This window comes from Eubalaena glacialis, chromosome 18 (genome assembly GCF_028564815.1).
Source record: "Eubalaena glacialis isolate mEubGla1 chromosome 18, mEubGla1.1.hap2.+ XY, whole genome shotgun sequence".
Taxonomy (NCBI): Eukaryota; Metazoa; Chordata; class Mammalia; order Artiodactyla; family Balaenidae; genus Eubalaena; species Eubalaena glacialis.
The window spans coordinates 56,055,775-56,066,470 of NC_083733.1; the positions used below are offsets into that span (position 1 = coordinate 56,055,775).

A 10,696-nucleotide genomic window follows, 5' to 3' on the forward strand; every position below is an offset into this window, starting at 1 on the left:
CTCTATCCCCAACTTTCAGCACAACCGTGGTCCTTGGATCCCCCAGGATGATCATGTTAACCCCCTTTCTGCCTCGCCTCTCTCTCCAATAAGGACACCGGGTTCTTTATATTGCTTTATTGTTCGTGGGGCGAAGACAAGGCATGAGTAAAGCTGTGTCATAAAGTTATAAACTGGGAGACTGGCCAAGAAGACAGCGAGGGGGACCGTCTTCACTAATCCTCCCTCTCTGTGAATGAGGAAGCGCAGGCATGAGACGGGACAAAGCTAGACCCTGGGCCAGGACCTGGGACGAAGGGCCTCTCAGAGCTTGGAGAAGGTGATGGTCTTCAGTTCCTTCTTCTCCATTAAGGCCTGGAGAGACTTAACGACGTCCTCTGTCTGCAGCATGCTCATGTTCCAGGATTTCTGGATAAAGACGGCGGCGGGGAATGGAAAGGATACGGGAAGATTTTAATTGGACCAATGAAAAAATGGGAGATAGCAGCGCACCAATCAGAGGACAAGGCCTGCAAGGGGCCGCTGTGCCCTGATTGGTTGCTCTGGGATCAGAGAAGGGAAGTGATTGGTCAGACGGAGAGTCTCACCATGAAGTTGAGGCTGTCTGTCACCGAATGGTCGCGGGAGTAGAGCAGGTTGATCTTGGTGCTCTGCACCGCCACGGGGCTCTTGCTGGAAATCTCGGCTGCCAGGGCGAAGGCCGCATCAAGCATGACCTCCTTGTCTGGGAAGACCCGGCTGAGGATGAAAGGAATTTGGAGTCGGCGGTCTGAGAAGAGCTCTCCTCTCCCTCCCATGGATGAAGAAGTGGCCAATCACAGTAGAAAACAGAAGATACCGCAGTGAAATGGACCAATCAGAGCAGGGCAGTAGACTCCAGACCACCCAAAGAGAGGAGGCCACTTGGAATCCATGAGTTAAGGTACAGGGGGATCCAGAGAGCCCCACCCAGGTCTGGCTGCCCCTGAGCTCTTATCCAGCACAGGCCTCGGCCCCTACCTGACCAGCCCACTCTCCAGGGCCTCGTCAGCCATCATCTTGCGGGCAGTGAAGGCCAGCTCGTTGACCAGGCTGCAAGAAGGCAGAGCGTGTCGGGGGTGGCAGTCATCCCAGGTCTAGGAGATGTCCTGCCGTCCCCTTCCCCAGGCTCCTCTCACCCACCTCTGGTTCCCGATGACTCTGGGAAGTCGCTGCAGGGTTCCCACATCCGCTGCCAAACCTAGGTCCACCTCCTGGGGGGGAGCAATCCTGTCCGTGCTTGGTTTCTGCCCACTACTGTCCCCCATGCAACCTCAATGCCAATGAAATTCTGCATTTACTGCAGAGGTCCCACCCCACCCCCACCTCAGAGACTCCCATTCCAACACCCCGTTTCATTCCCAACCACATACTTTTGCCCATATAGGTTCCTTCACTCTAGAATACAGCCTACCTTCCAATTCCTCTGCCCTCCCAATTCTTTGAGGTCAGCTGCATCTATCTCCAGACGGAAGCCTTGCTTATCCCTGCCCTGCCCCCCTCCATCCACGAGCTCCATCGTGCCTCCCGCCCCCTCCAGCACTGACGCCAGCAGCACCCCCAGCCTCAACCCCTCCCTGACAACTTTACTCACTCCTGACCTCACACTGACTGCATGACCTACCCTTGACTTCCTCCCTGGCCAAGTGTTACTTTTTTTTCTTTTTTTTTTTTGCTCCTGTGGCACGTGGGATCTTAGTTCCCTGACCAGGGATCAAACAGGCGCCCCCTGCATTGGAAGTGCGGAGTCCTAACCACTGGACCACCAGGGAAGTCCCAAGGGTTACTTTTTAAGGTTCAGTTCTAACTAACTCTTCCATGAAGCCATCTAGACTCACTCCCACCCCCTTAGCTTGCTCCGTCCCTGCTCTACCCCTGCTCTGACCTGTCTCTGCCACTCATTTCCCAGCTCTAAGCAGGGCCCAAGGAAGCAGAAGCTTGGGAGGATGGCTCACCTTCACCTGGAAGGAAGCATCCTGGGTACAGTACCGGATGTCACAGGCAGTGATAAGATCCACTCCTGGGAAGTAGAGGCCAGGGACACTAAACAACCACAGGACTGCTCCCCTCCCCCCCCCCCCCGCCCCCAGACTGTGGCGTTGCACCTTGGGCCAAAGTCTAACTAGCAACAGATCTGGGTGGGTGGCTGCAGACTCACCTGCACCAATGCAGCCCCCATGGATGGCTCCAATCACCGGCTTAGGGCACTGGAAGGGGACAGGAGGGGCAGGGTCAAGGTTGGTCCAGGAGCGGCAGGCAGGGGGGATGCCCTGCTAGCCTCCCAGCGTGACCTTCTCGATGACGCTGAAGGTCTCTTGGTATCTGCTGAGGAGGCTGTGGAGGTGCCAGCTGATGCGGGCCACGTCGTCTCCTGCGGGCTGAAGGAGGCCTGAAGCCATGTCCACGAAGTCGATACCTGGTGGGGAGATATGAGGAGGCTCACCTAGCCGCCCAGGCCCAACCCATTGCCCTGACTAGAGTTCAGAGGCCAGGCAAACCACCACAGTGGAGACAGCAACTCACACAGGAGGGACTGCGTTTGGGGTGTGAAGTCAAGGCAAGCTAACGTATATCGAGTCTTTGCTCACTTTAGCCTCACAATGACCCTCTGAGGTAGGTCCTATTACTACCTCCATTTTCCTGGGGGAGAAACTGAGGCACGGGGAGCTTAAATCACATGCCCAAGGTCACACTGGCTTGTGAGCAGTGGAGCGGCGATTTCAAACCCAGAACTACGCAGCTGGCTCCAGGGGCCACGCTCTTCACTGTGATGTCAGATGGCCTGGAGGTCAAGGTTTTGGGCACGAGCAACTGCGTCAGAGGTGGTAATGTTTCCTGAGACGGGAAGCTCGGAAATGGAGAAATTTTTGTGGCTTCAACTTTAAGACAATCCCAAGTCTGACCTTTCCTCCACTGACCTGCCTCCACAGCCTGTTCCCCACACGTGGCCAGAGGGCACTTGTGATCGCCTCAGGGCCCTCTCTTCTCCCCGACGCCCCCCATCCCTCTTACTTAGAATGAAATGCCAGGTCTTTTGCCAAGCCCTTACCAGCCCTGCACAAGCATCATTTCCAACCTATTCCACTGGGCACGCAGGCCTCCATCAGCTGTTCCAACAACACAACACATTCGCTTCCCAGGGCCTCTGTGCCTGTTCCTGCCGCTGCCTAGAACAGCCCTTCCCCAGCGATCAGAAGGCCCACGCCATCACGCCGTTCAGGCCACAGCTCAAAGGTCACCTCCTCAGAGAGGCCCCCTCTGGCCACCCTGGCTAAATAGCAGCCTGTCACCCTTCACCTCCTTTCTCTGCCGTATCTCCTGCACTGCCTTCTTGTTATAATTGTATGCTTATCTCGTTTAGTGCCTGTCTCCCTTTCTAGGATGTGAGCTCCATGAGCCGAGGAGTTTGTCTTCCCCACCTCCCCACCCCCAAGGAGTCTGGCTTTTTGCCCACCACTGTATCCCCAGTGCCTACCAGGGCCTAGTACACAGCAGGTGCTCAATAAGTGAACAATACAGACAACAATCTCTGCCCCCATGGAGCTGCCCTTCTATGGGAAACAAACAGGTAAGAAGACACATTTTGTCAGGTGGCAATAAGTACTAAAAGAAAATTAAAGGAGGGAAGTGGAATGGAGCGTGTGTGTGTGTGTGTGTGCACATGCAGTGAGGGCTCTTGCAGTATTAACTAGGGTGGTCAGGGACCCTCTTACTGAAAAAGCGACATATGAATAAAGATCTGAAGGACCAGAGGGAGGGAGCTGTAGGGATATCTGGGATAAGAGAGTTCTACGTGTCAGGAACAGCCAGTGCGAAGGCCCTGCGGTAGGAATGCCCCCGGTGTCTGTGTGAGGACCACTGAGGCCAGCGTAGTGGAGTAGAGTGAGCAAGGGGGAAAGTAGGAAGAGCCAACGTCAGAGAGGTGACAGAGGCAGACTCTGTGGGGCCTTGTGGGCCAAGAGGAGGACTTTGGCTTTGACTCTGAGTGAGGTGGAGCTACGGGATGGTTCTGAGCAGAATTTTCTTCTTCCCGAGGTGAATCATTCTCATCCTTTTGCCTGCCCTCTGACCAATGCTATTTGACGAACCTGAAAAATCACTCCCACCTTCAGCCACACCCCTGACTCTCTGAGGCTCTGTTGCCTCCACAGCTTGTTTAAATGAACGAGAACAGAGGAGTGTTGACTCAGGGTGGAGCTGAATTTGTGCAGGTTAAATGTGGGTAAGACAGAACTCCTCTGTGTGACCCTGGCCAGGTCACTCCATCCTTTGGGTCTTGGGTTTCTGCTCTGTAAAATGAGCCTAAAATCCTCCCAAGAGCTGATGGGGCTGCAAGGATTCAAGCGACAGAGCCCAGAGGCGCTTTGAGCGATGCCTGGCACGTAATGGCATCACAACAGTTACTATTATTATATACTCCATCTCAGCCGAGGCCAGACTGCCTGCATCAGCCTGCAGGCATCTGCCAGCTTCCCACTAGGCCTGCACAGCGTGTATGACTCAGTGCGAGCCACGCTTACCCCCAGAACGAGCCCAGCTTGGCACCTGGCCACACCTCCTCCCGCTGGTTTTGCTGGTTTTGCTGGTTTTGCTGGTTTATCCGCCCTACCTGGATCTGCAGACGTGGGTATCTGCAACCCCTTGGAATAAAGGGCCCCAGACCATGGTACAAGGTGTCCCCCTCCAGAGTCAGAAGTCATTCCGGAGAGGTCTCGTTCCCTGGGAACCTCTAAATGTTTCAGATCTCCTTCATCATCACAATTACGTTATTTATAATCATCAATAATAACAGCTACAGGGACTTCCCTGGTGGCGCAGTGGTTAAGAACCTGCCTGCCAATGCAGGGGACACGGGTTCGAGCCCTGGTCCGGGAAGATCCCACATGCCGCGGAGCAACTAAGCCCGTGCGCCACAACTACTGAGCCTGCGCTCTAGAGCCCGCGAGCCGCAACTACTGAGCCTGTGTGCCACAACTACTGAAGCCTGCGCGCCTAGAGCCCGTGCTCCGCAACAAAAGAAGCCACCGCAACGAGAAGCCCGTGCACCGCAACGAAGAGTAGCCCCCGCTCACCGCAACTAGAGAAAGCCCACGCGCAGCAACGAAGACCCAACGCAGCCAAAAAGAAATAAATAAATAAATTTATTTTTAAAAATAATAATAACAGCTACATTAATAAAAGTTCCACATGAATTAATGTTTTGCGCCTATTAACTCGTTTCATCCTCACGGCAACCTGATGAGGTGGGGGCTCAGAGCATCTCCCTTTTCTTCAGATGAGACCACAGAGAGGTGAAGGTGTGTGGAGGTGGCAGGGGTGGGAGGTGGCGGGCTCCTCCGGCTAGGCATACTTTGAACCAGCCTGTCAGACACGTGGGCCATAGTCACTTAGCCGTGAAGAGCAAGGATTCTGCAGCAAGGCAGCCCATGTTCAAAAATCCCAGCAGTGAGAACTGGGCAAGTTTCTTCCTCTCTCTGGGTCTCAGTTCCCTCACCTATCAAATGGGGATGGGGACTGAGCCTGTCTCACAGGGTCGTGGTGAGAATTAATACGTGTAAAGTGCTCAGAGACACTCCGCAAATGTAAATAAGTGTGGGCTAGTTCTTTTTTTCTTTTTTTTTTAGATTAGTAGTTTCATTCTATCATTGAAACTGCTAATAGTTGAGTTTCTTCCTTCTGGCCTTCAGATCGAAAATGGGACGAGACGGCCACAATCAGCTGTGAGCTGAAAGATGAGGACCCCAGGCCTGGCACGGCTACACGTGAACCCTCATCCTGCACTCCATGAAAGACAGGGCTCAGACACAGGGGCTGCTCTCTGTTTCGAGGTCCGCGGCACCCAGCAAGGGGGCTGGCACTGGAATGTTGAATGGATGAACAAAGGAATGAAGGAGAACAGAGAGAGTTGTAGAAAGAAAACAACGGACACGACACGCGGAGATGTTAACAGGAAACAGAAAGAAATACATTTTCTGAGCAGGATGAACTACCATTACAGACTAGAGTGTCTGATGTCTCTGTGATGCCACTGCTTGGAACTGACCCAGCTCAGGGCAGGGGGCACTCGTCTGGAGTCGCCCTGGCTTCTGCTGACTCATTGGTTTCTTCCCAGGTCCCTGATTCTTGAAGGAGGCTCCTGAGCGCCTCCTGAGCGCCTCGAGGACGTCCACTGTTGTGTTATTCTTGAATAGAGCAGGAGAGCTTTTGGAAGCCCAGCCAGGGCAGTGCCCCTTCACAGAGATTCAGGGCTAGCCTGGTGACTGAAGGCCTAAGGTTTGGAATTCTCTTCTTGAAGAAGTGCTGTTGGGATAGCTGGGATGCCCCGGTAATGGTTCCTGCCACTTCATTAACAGGCTGTGATAAGAAGTGGAGAGCAGCGCGCCTTCTACCTGGGTACTGTGAATTTTGCTGACACAAAGGGTGTCCTCTACCTGGTGTTGGACAGACCCTTGGAACTTCACATCTTTCCTGCCTTAACCTGTGTGAGCAGCTGTCAACCTCCTGGGGTGGGGAGAGGGGACTGCCTAGAAATTTGGGGGCCAAAATCATTTAGGTGGCCTTTACTTGGTCTTATCAAAAGGATTCCAATAAAATATTTTAAAGCAAATTAAAAAAAAAAAAAAGAAATACATTGTTTACTGTCTGTCTTCCCCACTGAATTGGGAACTCCATGAGGGCAGGGCCTGGGGCTGCCTCAGTCACCACTGGGACCCCAGCACTAGGCTGGGCCCTGTGCAGAAATCAGTGTATGTGACCCTCCACTTCTGGTAGGGACCCTCCTACAGGTGCCAACTATGTGCCCTTGTTGGACAAGATCCAATTACCTGAAGGCACCAGGCAGACTCTGGAAGAAGTGACTGGCCGAGTTTCCTGTTTTTAAAAAAGTTAACCTGAGGGCAGGCTGGAGTTGTGCTTGAAGAACCAAAGGACAAACAGAGCCCAGGGTGACCTCAGCTGATAGAAAGTGAGGGGGGGAAATTCCAGAAAGCAGAGAGCCAGAGAGGGGAGCCCCAGGTTCTGTGTATAAGCTCTGCCCAAATCTCTTGTTGACCCATGAAGCAGGCAGGCAGCCCAGCAAAGAGACTTAAACACTGACTCCAACTTAGCTGCTAAAACAGGAAACTCAACACTCTGGAATTATGTAATAGGATCCTGAATTTCCACATCATTTTCTCCCATAGTCCAATATCCAGGATACAATCTAACCTTACTCCAAAAACAAAGAAACAGGAAAATGAGACCCATTTTTTTTCAAGAGAAAAGATAAGAAACAGAGATTGACGCCAAGGCGACCCAGATGTTGGAATTAGGAGACAAGGATTTTAAAACAGCCATTGTAACTACGGTCAATGATGCAAAGAAAAATATGATTGTGGGACATCACTGGTGGTCCAGTGGTTCAGAATCTGCCTTTCAATGCAGGGGACGCACGTTTGATCCCTGGTTGGGGAACTAAGATCCCACATGCCGAGGGGCAACTAAACCCGCGCGCCACAACTACTGAGCATGTGGGCCACAAGTAGAGAGAAGCCCGCACGTGGCAATGAAGATCCCGAGTGAGCAACTAAGAACCGACGCAGCCAAAGATAAACAAATAAATATTTTTTTAAAAATACGATTGTGACAAACAAAAAGATATGAAACTTTAGCAGAGAAATGGAAAATATAAAAAAGAACCAAATGGAAATTTGAGAACTGCAAACTACAATACAGGCATACCTCTTTTTACTGCGCTTCACAGATACTGTTTTTTCTTTTGATTTTTTGGCTGCACCACACAGCATGTGGGATCTTAGTTCCCTGACCAGGTATCGAACCCATGCCCCGTGCATCCCTGCATTGGAAGCAGGGAATCTTAACCACTGAACCACCAGGGAAGTCCCACAGATACTGTGTTTTTTACACATTGAAGGTTTCTGGCAACCCTGCATTGTCAAATGGTTAGCATTTCTTAGCAATAAATTATCTTTTAATTAAGGTATGTACTTTTTTTTTAGACATAATGCTACTGCACACTTAATAGACTACAATATAGTGTAAATGTAACTTTTATATGCACTGGGAAACCAGAAAGTTCGTGTGACTTGCTTTATTGCTATATGCGCTTTATTGTGGTAGTCTAGAACTGAACCCACAATATCTCTGAGGTATGCCTGTATCTGAAATTTTAAAAAATCATTGGATGGGCTTAACAGCAGAACAGAGATGACAAAGGAGTCGATGAGTCTGGTCAATGGAAATTATCCAACCTGAAGAATAGACCTGTGGGACAATCAAAAGATCTAACAGACATGTAACTGGAAATCAGTTCATGTGGATTGAGTAATTAATTGCATGAAAGCATGCAATTTTTTTTTTTTGGCCGCACCACTCGCAGCTTGCAGGATCTTAGTTCCCCAACCAGGGATTGAACCCGGGCCCCTGCAGTGAAAGTGCTGAGTCCTAACCACTGGACTGCCAGGGAGTTCCCAGAAAGCGTGTAATTATTACAACACGCTTTACTGACATAAAAAAAACAGATTCTGGGTGATTAAAGGCCTTGATCAAGGCCACAGATTCAGGATGAAAACCCTGACTTTAGAGCCGATGATCCTGTCATGTTCGGTTGGACTAATTTCTTTTCTTTTGTTTTTGCCGCACCGTGCGGCATATAGGGTCCTAGTTCCCTGACCAGGGATGAACCCATGCCTCCTGGAGTGGAAGCGTGGAGTCTTAACCACTGGACCGCCAGGGAAGTCCCATGGACTAATTTCTGTATTTGAAAATGATCAAAGTGGAAGTTAGAAGCTGCTTAAAACACTAATTATGAAGCATTACTCTATTCCCAGGAGCAGGGGAGACTGGCAGGGTTGGGTGTGGAGAGCACCTGGTACCTGAAGTGAACATTTTTCCTGCGCCAGAGATCACCACAGCACGACAGTCAGCATCTTCTGCAATCTTGTTGAAGCACACCACCATCTCGCTGTGGGGGAAAGGGGGAAGGGCTATGTCTGGCGTGGGAATCCCCAGCCCTCAGGCCCACCCCTGCCCAGTCCCTTAGCCCCCGCCTCCTCCTGCAGGCAGGCCTCCAGAATCTGCAGGCCAGACCTCCAGAAGGCCTTGTTCATGGCGTTTCTCTTCTCCGGCCGGTTTAGCTGCACATGCAGAATGTGTTTCTGGGCAGAGGTCACCCGAAGGGACTCATAGCTGTGGCCTGGGGCTTCCTCGGGGGCTGCTTTGGAGGCCTCATCTTGTGCAAAGGAACTCATGGGATGAAGGTTAAGGCTCAGACCCAGGTTGGTGCGGGCTGTCAATCCTGGGGAGATGAAGGAAGGAAGAGCCATTGATGACCCCAGATTGGGGGCACAGCACCTTCAAGAGCAGAGGGCACACATCTCAGTGACACTAGATTGGGGAACACAGGCCTGTTAGAGGCCTTGGTTTAGGGAAATACAGACTTTAAGATTAGGGTGCACTTTATCAGTGGCCTCAGTATGAGGACCACTTCAGACCCGTGATCGTGGTACTGACTCCAGGTTGGGAACACTGAGCCGTCAGCGACCCGATTGTAAGACACAGGCCGTTTGGATGGGGGCACATGGACCCCTGAGTTTAATAAGGGGCTCGGACCCTGCGAGACCCGGGACAGGCCTCCCCGTCCGACCGTCGCTATGACAGCACGACAGCTCAACGGACCCCCAAAGGTCAAGAGGTGACTCACGCCGGGTCAGCAAGTTGCGGAGTCTCCGAGAAGCCGCTATCACCGCCGCCATTGCTACTGATTCGCTGGAGTAAACCGACAGGAGGAAGCTAAGGGGGCGGGCACAAAAGGCCGCCATGTTTGGTGAGGGCATCGAAGCCGCAGCCTGACCCCGGTGACGGTCCTCTTCTCGCCATCTTTACCAAGGGCAACCGGAAACAGCCTTCTAGGTTCGCCGGCCATTAGAGTGATTCGGTCATGGAAACTTCGGACCAGTAGATACCCGGACTAAGAAAATGGTTCACACTGCTGTTGGACATTCTGTACAGAATTCACCACAGCTGTTTCATAATGGTGGAGAAACTGAAGACAGATGAATGTCCAAGGGCATAATGGCAGAATAACTGCAGCTCTGCAAGTTTGCAATCATGTATTTGTACCATATTAACTAAAAAAAAACACAGGGGGCTTCCCTAGTGGCACAGTGGTTAAGATTCCGCCTGCCAATGCGAGGGACATGGGTTCCAGCCCTGGTCCGGGAAGATCCCACATGCCGCGGAGCAACTAAGCCCGTGGGCCACAACTACTGAGCCTGCGCTCTAGAGCCAGTGCTCTGCAACAAGAGAAGCCACCGCAATGAGACGCCTACTCGCTGCAACTAGAGAAAGCCCACGAGCAGCAACGAAGACCCAACGCAGCCCAAAATAAATTTTAAAATAATAAATTTTAAAAAATAAAAGAAAAAAGTTACTACTGAATTTATCCATGTAAGGGAATGGGAACATAGGCCGGCCAACGTTAAGCACTGACTATATAATCTGAATTGCCACACCACTGCAGGGTTGTACTATTTTATGTTGTATGCAGAGGAAACCGGCTGGGGAGAAGTCAATAGTTCAAGGTCTCTGTCTCTGGCAAATGGGGTTGTAATGAATACTTGGCTTTTTTTTTTTTTTTTTTTTAGTTTTTTGTCTGTGTTGGGTCTTTGTTGCAGTGTGC

The 10,696-nt window shown here is 51.4% G+C and overlaps 1 protein-coding gene across 1 annotated transcript; it reads right to left on the minus strand.

Annotated features, from left to right (window-relative positions):
• Window positions 1-102: 102 nt before the first annotated feature.
• On the minus strand, window positions 103-9,799 carry ECH1 (enoyl-CoA hydratase 1). Its single transcript, XM_061173112.1, has 10 exons — window positions 9,719-9,799; window positions 9,106-9,313; window positions 8,892-8,980; window positions 2,310-2,434; window positions 2,177-2,225; window positions 1,974-2,038; window positions 1,162-1,232; window positions 1,000-1,071; window positions 588-738; window positions 103-408 (listed from the first exon to the last, which is right to left on the minus strand). The coding sequence occupies exons 1-10, from the start codon at window positions 9,768-9,770 to the stop codon at window positions 304-306; spliced, it is 987 nt and encodes a 328-aa protein (XP_061029095.1). The 5' UTR covers window positions 9,771-9,799; the 3' UTR covers window positions 103-303.
• Between the last annotated feature and the right edge of the window lie 897 nt (window positions 9,800-10,696).

Coding starts and splice junctions, on each gene's coding strand:
- ECH1 (XM_061173112.1), bottom strand. CDS start 9,770: ATGGCGGCGGTGATAGCGGCTTCTCGGAGACTCCGCAACTTGCTGACC. Junction 9,314..9,718: donor CCGCAACTTGCTGACCCGGC/GTGAGTCACCTC, acceptor TCATCTCCCCAG/GATTGACAGCCCGCACCAAC. Junction 1,072..1,161: donor AGAGTCATCGGGAACCAGAG/GTGGGTGAGAGG, acceptor GCCTTCTTGCAG/CCTGGTCAACGAGCTGGCCT.